General features: G+C 43.0%; 1 protein-coding gene across 6 annotated transcripts in view; it reads right to left on the minus strand.

Annotated features, from left to right (window-relative positions):
- klc1b (kinesin light chain 1b) overlaps positions 1 to 14,346 on the minus strand; it is a 20,780-nt gene extending 6,434 nt beyond the window's left edge. The window contains exons 1-14 of one of the 6 annotated variants that reach the window (XM_013913208.1): positions 14,264 to 14,346; positions 8,068 to 8,335; positions 7,516 to 7,746; positions 6,557 to 6,635; positions 6,105 to 6,333; positions 5,923 to 6,010; positions 5,258 to 5,359; positions 4,545 to 4,718; positions 3,825 to 3,924; positions 2,368 to 2,417; positions 2,049 to 2,116; positions 1,731 to 1,839; positions 1,620 to 1,628; positions 1,208 to 1,360 (exon numbers count right to left, since the gene is read on the minus strand). In XM_013913208.1, coding sequence (XP_013768662.1) covers positions 1,208 to 1,360; positions 1,620 to 1,628; positions 1,731 to 1,839; positions 2,049 to 2,116; positions 2,368 to 2,417; positions 3,825 to 3,924; positions 4,545 to 4,718; positions 5,258 to 5,359; positions 5,923 to 6,010; positions 6,105 to 6,333; positions 6,557 to 6,635; positions 7,516 to 7,746; positions 8,068 to 8,316 — 1,641 coding nt within the window. In that variant the 5' untranslated portion in view covers positions 8,317 to 8,335; positions 14,264 to 14,346. The other 5 variants (XM_013913205.1, XM_013913207.1, XM_013913206.1 and 2 more) reach the window with 5 other exon arrangements.
- Positions 14,347 to 14,788: the final 442 nt, after the last annotated feature.

Here is a 14,788-nt window from a genome sequence, read left to right on the forward strand (position 1 = left end):
AGGTGCGCGCTCAGATGCAGACACACATGCCGTTAACATTTGCTGCAGTGCGCTGTGAAGCAGTGTGGAGTAGCCGTGTTACGCTTATGAACATGTGCAGAGCAGCAGACATCAGGTTAAAGAAAAGACACTTCTCAACTAAGTGAAAACACACTGAACACATGACGTGCGTTAGTGTGTGTTGTTAAGGGGAGGGGAGGCCCAGCGGGCTGGCATTGCTGCATGCATGTTTGGACTGGGTTGGCGCAGCGGAGGGCGTGGCTGCACTTAAGTGAGGGGTGAGGCACAGGCTCAGATGAGGCATCCCTGCCAACGCTCTCATGCCTTATGCAAGTCTCATTATTTGGGGGTGAACTGCGCCCCAGCAACAGCGGTGCCAATTTGACTGCATAGAGCGCCATGTTTTATAGCCTATTTTCTCACTGTAAAAGGCCAAAAGTGCAGCTAACAGCCAGAGTGAACATTACAATAAGGCAGCAGGATGAACTCTTACATATCAGCCACTCTGATTACTGAGCAGAGGGACAAGCAGAGGCACGAGCACCGACGATATCAGGAACCTTGTCAGTTGTGCTTAATGGCAGAAACATGACACATCCTATTAGAGATGTAGACAGGCTATATCTCTGAGCATATGAATGTTTAATGTGTTGCCAGGGTGCCACAGTCTAAACCTGTGCCTCATAGTTACTGCTTCACTTGTGCAAAAGCATCGCCAGAAAAATTGCCTTTATTAAAAAGGTTAACATGGAGTCCAAAACTGAGTTTTGATGCTGTCAAAATAAAGAGGGTGCAGCATGCCAAGACACTCAATCAGCGTTACACTTTGAACTTGCAGCTAAATCTCATGGTGGTATATTCACAGGGAGATGGTGGACTGATACAGGTATAGCTCACTGGGTGGAGCCAAAATGTGCTTCAATGTGATGACTCGCATAATTACAAGGTCATCCAGGTGATTTGGTAAAGTCTGGACTCATTGAGGGCTTCCTGACTGGCTCTGAGCCAGCGGAGTCGCTGTCCTCACTGCACTAACCTAACAGAAAGGAATCCTCTCGGCTCTCCTTTTAAACACATAACACGTCTTTGTCCTTTATTCTGAGCGTCCTGTACCAGTACACCCTCTCTGTGATATTACCAACACAGCCTCGTTTTTCCAGAGAGGCCAGCGGACACGTTGACTCAACCATAGTGGATTTGTACTCACCCCGTTCCACTCCACGCCCATACTCACTTCCTCGCCGGTCTCAGAGCCGCTCTCATACTTAACGCTGGCGAGACTGTCCCTGCTCTTCCGCCTGTCGCCCTCTGTATCTTTCAGGATCTCCACCACACGTGTCTGGTGGATTGGGTCGATGCCCTGATGGGTGCAACACACAGATGCAAGAAAAAAGAAACAAAAAACAAAACAAAAACAGTCAGAAGTAGCACTGATGTAGCCGTCAGCATGTCAATATTGGCAGGAGTGCAAAGTTAAATGGAGGAATTAAACGTGATTTCATGTTTCCTTTCCCCTATTAATGCTTTCAAAGCACTGGGACACGTTTTAAATGACTGTGAGATGGGAGTGATGTTAGGGGAGAGAAGTGGAGGCTCTAGTTAGAGACAAATCAACTTACTGTGTTGCTCTGGATCCATAGCAATGTAGGGAAAGGGAAAGAAATATCATGAGATTCACTGTGCTAACATGGGGAACATATTACTATTTTCACGTAGAAAACGATGCTGACCTGCTTGCGAGACCTTGCAGCGCACTCTTCCAGGGTCTCAGCAGCTTCTAGCTTGCCCTGGCGGCGGTACAGAGCCCCCAGGTTCCTCAAGGTGGTGTTTACTGTAGGGCTGGATGCACAGACAAGTTTCGTTATTTGAATCTGAACAAAGCAAATAAAGTTACATAAGTTACACAAGTCTAAAAATAATATTTTTCCAAAAAAAAAAAAAAAAAGCTTCCAATACAAGTTAGTGACATACAAAGCAAATTAAATAATTAATTTCCGTCTTTGTCACGTGACCATGTTGTAAAAAACACTTATCAGTCTCCGCCTCACCTATTGACTTTGCAGGCCTTGTACCAGCCTCCGTACTCTCCGTATGGAGTATTGTCTCTGTGCCTGCCCTGGAAGTAAATAAGAGAGAAGAGGAAGAAAAACGTGAAGGGGTGTGGTTCAAATGAATGAGCAATATTGTGTTTATGTTTAACTATCATTTAACTTCCGGGGATTAGTTCAAGGATTGCATTTCTATTATAACGAAGTGGCATGCTTTCCTCATTTCTCAGCCTTGTGTTAGAAAAGCTGTTTGAAACAAGTTTTGTTTGTTTAGCTTTTGCTCAAATTCACGCGAGGACGGTTACAGAGAGCCGCTCACCTTGCTCTCCTCCCTTTCCTCGGCGTGCATCCAGATGGGCTTGTTGTCAGCTGCAGACAGACAGGAGAGATGGTGTATGCGTTGGGATTTTAAATAATTAGCCTCATGCCTGGAAAAGTGAAATCAGCTACGTGTGGTGGAAGAGTGAACGTGTGTCGCTTTGGCTAAAGAGTGAATCTGGAAACATGTGACTGAGCCATTTCAGAAGGAGGCAGAGCTGCGAAGGGGTAAAGGAATTATTAAGTATTCAAGTGCTGTACCGCCACCGGTGGGTCGAAAATGAATGTGGGTTCAACGGGTTATTCCAGTTACTACCATAATGGATTTTATAACATTTCTGAGGCTTCATATTTTTCCAAGTATTCACCAGAATCCATCTGAGATTTTAGACTGATGGCACAGTAGATCTGACCAAGCATTAAAAAAGTCAAGCACTATTTTAACTATTTAAGCCAACAGAAATGAGAGACTTAACAGGAAGTGAGGTCATGACTCTGAGGAAAGTCTAGCACCCATCTTGCTGACACCCTGGGACAGTTACTTATACCTCTGTGCATGTGCGAGCACATCAAATATTGGGCTGATTCGGGGTTTCCAGGTCAGGTGGTGTAAAGAAGGGAATTTATTTATGACATTTTGTTTGCAAACTTGCAACTCATTTAAAAGATCATTACTGGTTTAGGCAAACATCTGCACCTGCTTGATGTGCTGGTGGTTTAGTAATAGAGTACGAGTGTAACAGCTTTAATAAATTTACTGCAGATTCGTCCCCAAACAAATTACAGACAGTACAAAAGCACCATTAAAATTGTTTTTAATGGTGTAGAGAGGAAGACGATACTACTGTTGAGGTAATAAAGACTAAGAAGAAAGAATATTTATGGTTAACTGTTGCTGCTTCAAGTTGCGTCACCTTAACCTTCAAAGCACTTTAGTATTAAAAAAGAAAAGAAAAAAAAATCTTACAATATTATCAAGGTAAGTGACACACAAAGAATAAACCTCTCTGAAAAAGTTGGATGTCAGAGCGCTGCTTTGTGCCAAGTGACTTTTATTCCTTTTTCAAAGCAGTCAGTCTAATCCATGGAGGAAAGCCAACAAAAAAAGCTTACTTTAAACCAAAAGAGAAGAAAATTGCAAGAGTTCATCTTTCAAAGCAAACTCTTTATTTCTTCAGAAAGATCGAGTCCTCTGAATGGTGAAGCTTGGTACCGTGCTTAGACACAAGTCCACTTTTTAACCACCTGTCCATCACTGCTCGCTGGTGTAGCACAAACAGTGGATGGATAAGAAAAGTGAAAAACAACAACAAAATAATGCTGAATTACTGAGCTGCAGTTCTCCTGAGATCATTTTATAGTCATTCACTGGTAAGAATAAAAATTCTCATTTGTACTAATATAATTAAACATTCACTGCTATACATGCACGCTCCAGTAGCCATTATATGACCTTACCATCAACAGATCCAAATTCTTTCTCATGAGCACGAGTCAGGATCTCTTTGTAGAGAATCTCAGCCTCCTTGTATTTCCCCTGTTTGAGAAAGCAGGATGCCTGAAGAACAAAGAGGTAAAAGGGGATTTTAGTGTTGAACCAAACGGGCTTACTGGCTCAGATTTTGCCTCCCTCGCTGTACATAAATTCTCTCCATCATCAGTGAGGCAGTGCGAACATAAGTGAAAAGGAAAGCCTTGAAGATGCAGCAGAACAGCAGATAAAAGACTACTAACCTTGTGCTCTTTAAGCAATGCTAAGTGACACGAAACAGTTCTTTAAACACCTTTTGAGGTGACAAATCTTATGCTGCAAGAGTAAATTGATTGTTAACTTTTATAAAAATCTTGTGTTGAAGCAAGTCGTGCCCTTTTGGAAGAAAAAGGGAGGGGAAAAAAAAACAAAAAAACAGTTGAGTTTAAAAGACATTTCAAGTGGAATCTTTGCAGGCTGGCACCAATATACAAGCTCAACACCTCCGCAGAGACCAAGGCTGACAAAACAAATGATCGAGTCTGTTGGCAACCAAAGAAAACTCTGCCTGCATTTACCTCGTTACACTCACAGCTCAACAGAGACTGCAGTTCTTATCAACAAGTACAGCATTAGAAGTGAAAGGTTTGAAAGAAAGACGAGAAAAAGGACCACGCGAGTGGATTTCCTGTCAACTTCTCGCTCACCAGGTTGTTCTTGGTTTTGGCCACATTTGGATCATCTGGGCCCAGCCTGGACTCGTAGATCTCCAGGGCACGACAGTAGTAATATTCCACCTCCTCATATTTGCCCTGATTCTGACACAGCAGAGCCAGGTTGTTCAGCTGTTTGGCCACATCTGGGTGGTCCTTCCCCAGGACCTGATGGATATCAGAAAAGTATATGTTCAGGATGTCTTTCTGCCTCAGTGCATCTCTCCTGTCTATAGCTCAAAATCCTGTTGCTGCTTTCACCAGGCAGCACGTCAGCCTGCTGCAGGCACTCAGGAGATCTAATAAAAGGCTGGCCGATCAATAGCGAGGCTACAGAATAGAGCTTTCGGGCAAAGAGAGACCCTTTGTACCATGCTGAGCTCGGTAGTTTTGTCATGTCTCCTATCCATCTCCTTCCTCGCTCCCCCAACGCCTGCTATCCATTTTCAGCTGCGCTCTCAATTAAACCCTAATTCCCTGCTGACAAAGGAATGGCCCCCAGTGGAAACTTCACAGACAATTTAAGAAAATCATTTGCTCTTTTTCCTATTTATAGTAGCTGGTATTACACTAGCTTTGACTGACATTTTGGAAATGTTACCACTGTTAATTACTTTATAACAATGGGCTAATTATTCACTGGTTTAGCCTTGAGATGAGACCTCGATAGCAGTGCCCTGCTGGTGCAATCCAGGGATATGGCCTACCTTTTCTCTGATCTCTAGAGCTCTCTTACACAGAGGCTCGGCCTCCTTGTACTTCCCTCTCTTTCCATACAGCACGGCCAAGTTATTCAGGGTGGCAGCAACCTGGAAAAAATAAAAACCAGAATGACTGTACTGGCAGGTTAGATTTCAAAATTCACTGTTTTCAAGGAATTATCATAGTCCGAAAATGTATGCTGTTCAGTGTTCTCAGAAAAACCTAGATAGTAAGTGCCTTGTGACAAACTGCAAAGGCCACAGTGCAGCAGAGCTTTACAGGCTTCCTTTAGGCTTTGTGGGGAGTTTTAGTGCTTCGGTGTTAGTAGTCTTACACATCTGTGCACAAAAAGGAAACGGTGTCTTTTAACGTTTCCCTTTTGGTTGCTGTATTAAAACTGCAAGGATTCAATGGTTAATGCCGGATGTACAGGCAGACACTGAACACTGATGACTGATCTCTTCAAGCCTGCAGGCACATGGTCAGAAATCCATACTTTAATAGTCGGAAAAATCGATACAGGCTGATTGAATAGGACAGTAAAAAGAATATTTCCTTCCTATTGAGTCTTTGGGAGTTATGAACAAACAAAAGATAACTAATCTGATCTGTCTAAACATGGATGAGTCCATATGAAGATATGGTAGCCATGGCAACCGTGAAGTCTTACAGCAGGATGGTCCTTGCCCAGGGTTTTCTCACGGATGGATAGAGCATCGTTGAGCAGATGGGCTGCCTCTTTGTATTTATTCTGATCCCTGTGCAAAGGAGAAACAGAGAACACCATGTGTAGCTCAACAAATAAAACAGGATACACGGCAACCAAAAGCCAAACACAGTATGTTTTCTAACCTATACACCAAAGCCAAGATATTGAGCATGGTGGCCACATCAGGGTGATCATGCCCCGAGGTCTTCTCCAGGTCCTCCAAAGCTTGCTTGCACAGGGGCACGGCCACCTCGTACCTGCCCTGAGAGGCATACTGGATGACCAGGTTGTGCAAGGTTCTCAGACGTGCTGGGATCTCATAGCCTCCCTGCTGGGCTGCGACCACGGCTGCACTGTTATGTTGGTGCTGCACTGTGGGGGAGAAAGGAAACGTGCAAAATCAAAAGGTCAGATTGGCTCTAGTGAGTAGAAAACTGTAACACACACCACTGTCCTGGAATAAGGTAGCCAGGTTATTTTACACCGAGATCATGCATGACACAATTTATTCAATATTATCCCGACAGCAAACCAAGAAAGACAGCTCTCTCTTATTCAGATAATCAGATGAGTCATTGTTGCCGTTTGTTCTTACTTCCTTGGCCGTGCTCCTCCTCATCATTGGGGAAGAGGTCATCCAGGGAGTCCTTTGGTGTTTCTCTGTCTTTCTCCTCCTGCTGAGAGGATGAAAAACCTGCCAGTCAGACTCTCTAACGAACAACAGGTATAATTCAAGAGTTGCCTTTATCAGACATGTGAAATGTGTGTTAACGTCTAACAGGGAGAGATGAGGCGAGCCTGTTATTTAGAAAAGTGAAGATTTCATTTACCATCATCCTTAATAATACATCACAAAGAGTAAATTTCAAAGATGAACAAAACAAATTATTTTAACAAATACAAAAATGGTAATAATTATCATCATCATCATAAACAATTAGGATGGGAACATTAAACAGACTATTCAAGAATTATTTCCCCTTGAAAGGATAAATGAGATCTTAAGGATAAACTGCACTCATCCGTGTTCACTAAAAGATTTCTTTAATGTGGAAAATGGAAGACAAAAACTTTCCGGCTCTGGCTGGATGGGCCCCTGCTGAGCTAAGCAGTTAGAGGCTGTAATAGCCTGCATCCACTATCTGTGACTAACAATATGGTAAGAAAATAGAGAGATTTATCCTTGACACCAGATCAATGAGGACCACACAAGAATGGCTCATTCCAGGAAGGAATGCAAAGTTTTCTTGTTTTAACAAAAACAGTGAGGTTTTTTTTTCCTTGCGGCCAATTATGCTGACAGTCTCGTGTCCTTCAGAGTTATATCAGCAACTACAAGAAAAACTAAAGTCTTTTTCCATTTCCCTTCTTATGCTAAACCCAACTTGAATCTATTTAGCTGAAAATGTTCCAGTTAAGAACATAAATAAGGACGAATATATTTCCTACATGCCTCTTGCAATACAGACCATATACACACAAAAATCAGTTCTCTTCAATGTACCAATCTAATCCCACATTAAGGCCTATAATCTTTGTATAATCATTACTTACAGTGGGTGAGACATCTTCATCGTATTTTTTGAGCTGGTTCATGAACTCCAGGTGCTTCTTCTCCTCTTCCAGCTGGGCCACGCTCTGTTCACTCTTCTGCAGCTTCTGCTGGGTGTTGGCCAGCTCATCCCGCAACCACTGGTTCTCCTGGCAAAGCCTCCTCACCTGTGCGCGCAGCTTCTGCTTTTCCGACTCCACCGCGTTCAAGTGGTTGGACAGGGCCATCATCACCTGGGATAGAGACAACATTGAAGAGCAGCGATATTTATCAAGGACAAAATGTTACGGTGACAGGGCGGCAGAGTATAAACTGGGTCTGAATTTCAGTGAATCATGATCACAGCACAGGCTCAGTATAGAATGAGGAAGCTGTGAGGAAGCAGGAACAACCAAAGAAGATAATAAAACAAATCTACCACTTTAGAAACCCTTCTGTTTGTCTGACAACACACAAATTTTTCTTTCACTCATATCATCAGCGTGGTTAAACTGAAGCTCCTCTTTAGGTTCAAACATACAATTCTGTAAATCCTTGTAACTTCTCAGTCATACCTGTGCTTCTCCCAAGCCCAATTCAATCATCTCCACTGACTTGCGGAGAAGATTGGACTTCTCGTGCACCAGGTTGGCCTCTTCATCCTTCTTTAGGCACTTGATGGTCTCCAGGAGGCTGTGAAGGATGGAGTTATGCTCGTTCTTCAGGGCCTCGAGACCCTGGATCACGAGCTTTGTGTTCGAGATGATCTCCTCCTGAGAAAGCTTCTCCAGCTTCTCTTCCCGTGGGTACACCATGGTGGACATCTTTTTAGCTCAGGGAAACCTGTAAAAGATTGGAGGAAAAGCCTGAGACACTGTAGGAAAATTCCAGCAGCAGCTGTAACAATTTCATAATGATGTGTCAAACATACAGCTGTGCTTGCTTAACACAGAACAGAACCTAAGAGCACAGCTGATTTGGCTCAGCTCACTGCAAATGTCAAAACACGTCTCAGTACAGTTCCTCTCTTTAACCAAATGCATCTTTAGTTTTTAATGATCATTTACACAATTAGCACTTAAGGCATTCTCTGATTATGTATGTTGCTAATTCTGACAGATGCTACTCTGCTAATAAGATCACAACCTCATCCTGCAGCAAGGTGATGGCAATAAAAGGGGAAATGAATGCATGTTTATTGCTACAGCTCAGATTAGAGATTCAAATTTCATAAGAGAAGTACATCAGCAGATGTATAAACACACAAATTGAGCACAAACAGAAAGAAAGAAGGGTGGCTACATAAAACATAACATATATATATATTATATTGCCTAGCTGAGAGCCATGGGACACATCATGCTGATGGAGCGACTGCTGGGACTTGGCACCTATAATAAGCTCAGGCTGGGAGCAGGGCTGCAGCTCGCTGTGTAACACAGGGCACACAGATGCTGCAGTATGGTTTCTCTCTGGTGCCAGCACCCAAACAGAGGCCAGCCATGCTTGGTGCATGATTCACTGGCGACTGAAGGAGAGAATGATGTAGCAAAAGCTTCAGCAGCACAGCAGCTGGCCAACTCGACAGATTTTAAAAACACCTCTGCGAGTTAGTAATGTGATGGTCGTTTTTAGAAATGTCAGCCCTCGGGCGAGTCCATGGAACACTTTACCTAAATAACATAAAGATAACTTATGACTCAATGAGCCACATCACTACTGGCTACATCATGCAAATGTCAGTGCAAAACGCAGCCCTGCCCTTCCAGCTGGGGTGCAGCCAGTGTTGGAACTACTGCATTCTGCGTTTTAACAGCACTGAGGAGAAATAGTTAAGGAAAAAAGGGAGCTTGCAGTAACAAAAACACCAGCTGAGACCCATCTGCAGTAAAAAATAAATAAATAAAAATACACCATTAGTGAGCCACTCCCTTCTTTACCACTTCCAATTGTCTTTTAAAGCAGCAGAGAAAATAAACAGATTAAAAACAGGCCCAAAGAACTGCAGTGAAGAGCTCTTTATTTTGTACTGTGACAACAGGAAGCATGATGGCAGGGGCGTATTTGGCTTAATTCAGGCACAACCATTAATGAGTTATCAAGATAGTTGCTGATTAATTTCTCTTGGTGGACTAACTGCTGCTTTCTTATGTCCTTAAACCTCCTGTAAAGATGACTTTATCTGCTTGCATATTCTCAGAGGACTTTGACTCAGCTTTAAATCAAACATGGTAAACAAACCCAGCTGGTTTACAGCTAGTTTTGGGCAATCATGTCCCTCCTGTGCATGTCACATCATGTAACCGCAGCTGGGCTCTGTCATGAGGGTGTTATTCATTATACTAATATGTACCACACCGAACAGCCAGCCAGGGGCCAGCTGCTGTACTTGCCTAGTGGACAACTGAATGCCAATGAGCCTGTGGAAAGCAACAAAATAAGCAACTGCTGGGGTCTCCGGCTGGGCAGGACAGCAGCAGGGGCCGATAAGAGATTTATATGTTATGGGGGGGACACAGAACGGTCTTAATTCTCCCCACCACCCATTTTTCTCTAATTAAAACCTTTGCTATCCTCATGAATCCGACAGATTAAATTAATTTGCGAATTCAAAACATACAAAAAAAAACAAAAAAAACGCAAAATTTTCTGTTTTGTGACAAATTTATCTCTAGGGACAGAAATGACTGAACTCTCTGCACAGCCCAGGTAAAGCATGAAGCCATTTGTTTAAGCTGTTAAAACACTTCAACAATGGTATTTAGCAATGCTGAGCTTATTAGCTATGGTACCACGAGGGGAGCACGCTCGACTTCATAAATAACCACCCCTCTATACTTATTCTAATCGGGGAGCAGTACAATGGAAAATTCAAAGAGACAGCCAACCTCTTAAGAGAAGCCCCCTTTTCTATCCCAAACTGACTGAACTCTGATTAAAAGTACAAAAGCAATCCTACAGAAATATTAACTCTGTAGTGTTGTATTTGGTGCTGGCTTAGAACTGCTTTCACAATATACATTATATAATTATATAATACATTATATAATATGCATTATAAAATCTAATAATAAGCCGTTAGAAGATAAGGGTTTTAGAAGGCGAAAGCAAACATGAAAGCGAACAGAAAAGACTCAAAAGAAAACAAAAACAAAAGAAAAACCCTCACTCAGTTCCATGAAACTCAAATGCCAAAAACAAATCAACTAGAACTTCTATTTGCACGATCAACAGAGATGCCAAAGGACTGAGGCTTCATTAAAGTCAAAGCAAATATTGCAGAGACCCTTACTTTGCATGAAGGCGTGTCAGACAGCTTTATATTTTTCATCTGTGCCTGCAGTCATTTGAAAGTCTGGCTGTGAGACGCCTCACTCCTGCGAGCACGATATGAAATGTTTTCTTTGAAAGATCAACACTGCTCGCAGATCAAACAGCTTATTACCCTGTAGAGCTCCTCCGACTCAGCTGTTTAACACCTGTATGGATGAAAGCCGGGTCTACAAGAGAAGTGCTTTCATGTGAGCCAGCATCTTTACTTTTAATAAAGCACTCCAATTAGGGAGTTTCTTTCCTCAGACGGCTCGAGTTAATATTTCCCCAAGTGTTTAAAGAGGTATATGAGAAGTCCAGCAGTCCTGTTGTTCTCTGCCCCTGGATTAATCTTTAACATTTACTTTGTTTTATGAGATCATGTGGGAGGGAAATAGCTGATATCATCAAATGGAAACACAAAAATGCAGTATGCTAGCAAAATAAATGAAAGACAACACATCTAGTTTATGACCTCTTATACCAACAAAAAGGCCAACGGTGCTTTTACGTGCCCTCGTGATGCACACGTTACTGTGCGCAGCAGTATACATTCACTCGATGCAGGCTTCAATACAAGTGACCTCATCATTGGGTTCAAGAATAATGAGGGTCAAGTATGACCGAAGGTTCTCCAGCTTAAGTCAGGTTGCTAGAAAATGCATACCAGGAAAGCATTTTGAACAAAACTGCCAGCCCACAGCTACATGACCTGCCATTTCAATAAGCACACGACACGCATTGCTTTAACAGACGTTCATCTCGCTCCATGGTAAAGCAGATGGAGTTTTTAAGGAAATGTAGCTTTACAAAAACTGAGGTGGAATATATAGAGGAATAATAGAGCGATGCATGACAAAGTCATTAAACAAAGCGACAAATAGCTGCTAAAGGCTAAAAGCCATTCATCATATTTTCTGCTGCTACAGCTTGTACCAGAAAACAAACCTGGGTTTCAGAAGCAGAGCAGAACCTCACAGTTTGGCACGGGGAAAAGCTGGTGAAATAATGTCCTCCTCCTTGAGGAAAAGCGCTACACACCAGCAAACGGCATCATAAACCTGCCCTCCTAATCCAAAGAGAGATCCTTTGTTTTGTTTTTTTAAAACAAAACAAACACAAAATAACACAATAAACGTTCAGTGTGAAAATGAAGCGAATGGAAATGAAGCTGGACAGTAATGAGAGTGACGAATGCTAATTTTGGTGAGGATGAGGACGAGGAGCTGCCTGCGGGATGATGTGACCTTCCCCAGTGCTTCGTCAGAACAACCAGCATCAGCTTGGGTGCACGTCGGGAGACGGGCCCGCCCACAGAGGGACAAAAACAGAGGAGTGCAGAGGAGCAGGTCAGATGGGGGAGGGAGTTCTCCCGATCTAGAGCCTGCTCCTCTCCTCTATACTCATCACACACAAAGGAAGAGACCTAATGAGGCACAACAGAACAGCCTCAGTGACACAGGCTCAAAATGGTCTGGCATCCTAGGAGCTCTTATATCAATACTGAGCTTATTTACATATAATACTCATCATGGCACTAAGAATGAAATGCCTCACATACTGTTTACCTTCAGCACGTCAGAAAATATTTACACTGCCATGATACGTCACTCACACAGTCGCCCGAGCGATGTTCATAGGCTGACTCGTGCAGCAGGGGTGTGCAGTTGAGCACTGGATGGTTTGAATACTATGGTTAAAGAAAATCATAATTCACAAACTCCAGGATCTCAACAGATGTGATGTGTGGACTTTAAACTGTGACTCACACCAGTTACACTCATATATACAGACGCAGCCTAAAAATAATCTGAAAAATATAAACAGAATAGGCACGATTTAGCTCTTGTTACCCAACTTGGACCGGGAAGACAAGTTAGATGAGTCATTCTTGAAGAAGGCTCAAAGGTCATACAACTGCAATTACAGCACTTCCCACCACGAGGCCAGTATGAGAGCAGGGAACAATGTATTGAATGAAATACAATTTAAACAGAGGTCGGCGTACTCCATATTGACTGGCTCACTCCCCTCTAACCGGTGGAAATCTGGGCCTCGTGCCTTCATCCAGAAGCTACAGCCTTCATTCGTCTCCATCTCCCGGAATGCCTTAAGATTCACATTATTACTTTACTTCTCGGCCAACACCATCCTCACTCCGTCTCTTTTCTTCTAACCCATCTATCATCACTACCGTCACTTGTGAAGGTAGTGCTTTCCCCCCCACTGAGATCACAACAGTGGATTAACGCAATAACAACTGGCATAAATGTGGACGCTCTGCTACCAACTTTAATTTCGTATTCATTTTGTTTTGTCTGTGAGGCAGGGTTAAAAACTCTCATCTTAAGATAATAATCTAGTCTTCTTTAAAATTGTCTGTGTTTAGTTATAAACAATCCTACTAGCCTACCCTTTTTGAGAAAGGGTGTGATGCATACTGGGAGAGGAAATGGGGGAAAACGGCAGAGAGGAGTCAGCAACTTCCTAGCCAAGCCAGTGGGAGAAACCAAAGCCATCTCCCAAGGGGACGCCTTTCCTGTCCACTTGGTGAAGTTTGACACCACCGGATTAATAATCCTTATTTCCTGCACAATAAAACAGCAATCCAACACAGTGTCGGTATCACTGTGAGAGACACAAAGGAGAGCCAGCCAACCCAGAGGGTGTGGCAGGGCCTGGAAACAACCAGCAGGGAGGTGCCACTGACTGTCCTCAGTCATCCATCACTACACAAAACCAGCAGCTGGAGGGCTGCTTCCCACTAATGGCTGTCTGACAAATGAATATGCCTGCGTATTGCTAGGAAAAAAGAAGAGATGTTCACTTCAGCATCGTACCATGCCGAGGAGTATTATTCAGGAAAATCAGACACCTGTGACGAGATCGCAGTTCCCCACAAACAAGCCGAGAAGATAATGACGGGAAACAGCTGAAAACAGAGGCGCCATCCTAAAGTCGTGGTAGTTACATGTTAATAGCACTGCACTGCCGCTAATGTGGACAGAAAGCTCTGTGTACATTTTGTCATCACTTCAAAGCGCAAAACACACCAGGTAATCTGACATCTGACGCTTTTCTAGAACAACACAATTTCATATAGCTTTAGCCATCCATGACATTTTCTTCTTTCACCTACCAATTTCGTTATGATCTCTAGGGTCACACTTGAATTTTGATGGGTTTACCGTGGGTTTTTTAATGATCGAAGACTCTTTAGTTTTGAAAGCTCTTACTGCCCGATCTGTGTAGAGCTCCGCTCAGCGCCCAGCTAGCTCTCAGCTAGCCAGCGATAGCGTCACCACTCCCCGGCTAAATGTCGCAAGTTCATCCTGTTCAAAGCGCAGAGCTGCTCATTTCTATACGCAGCATCTAAAATCCATGCTCCCGAAGCACACAACCACACACAAGCTCACACAACACTAACGTTTCACGGAGGAAATACAGCTTTTCACTTACCGAGAGCTGGGACTGACGGCTAGCTCAGCCCCTTTAAATCCAAAATGTCTCCGACACGGCAGCTACCCAGAAGCCTCTGCGGCTGGCCAGACCGAGAGTGACATCATGCTTACTTTTCGTCACTTTTCGTTTATCTATCTAATACATAACAAGATAGGGTCACCCATATAACCCCAGAACAACAAATGGACATAAGTGTGGCTTGTTCGGCTTAATTTTTCACTTACAAAGAAATCCCAGTACGCTATGAAAGCCCATAAATGACTCTACAGCAGAATTCAAATGAGGATGTAGCGCCACCTGGTGGATATGAGCATTTAAACTGTAGCAGTTTGGAAACATTTTCTAGTATATTTTTGGTCAGATGATGAAGCTGAAAATATGAATTTGTTGAGGAAAAAGACACACAGACAGACAAATAGGTCTCTTTCAATCACAGTATGAAGGATATTGAACACTAGATAGAAATATGTGCGTTGTCAGGCTGGATGAACAGTTCATTTCCCAAGCTTTTACAATAGAATA

The sequence above is a fragment of the Pundamilia nyererei genome, unplaced genomic scaffold (assembly GCF_000239375.1).
Source record: "Pundamilia nyererei isolate P.nyererei 1_Seehausen unplaced genomic scaffold, PunNye1.0 scaffold00120, whole genome shotgun sequence".
NCBI lineage: Eukaryota > Metazoa > Chordata > Actinopteri > Cichliformes > Cichlidae > Pundamilia > Pundamilia nyererei.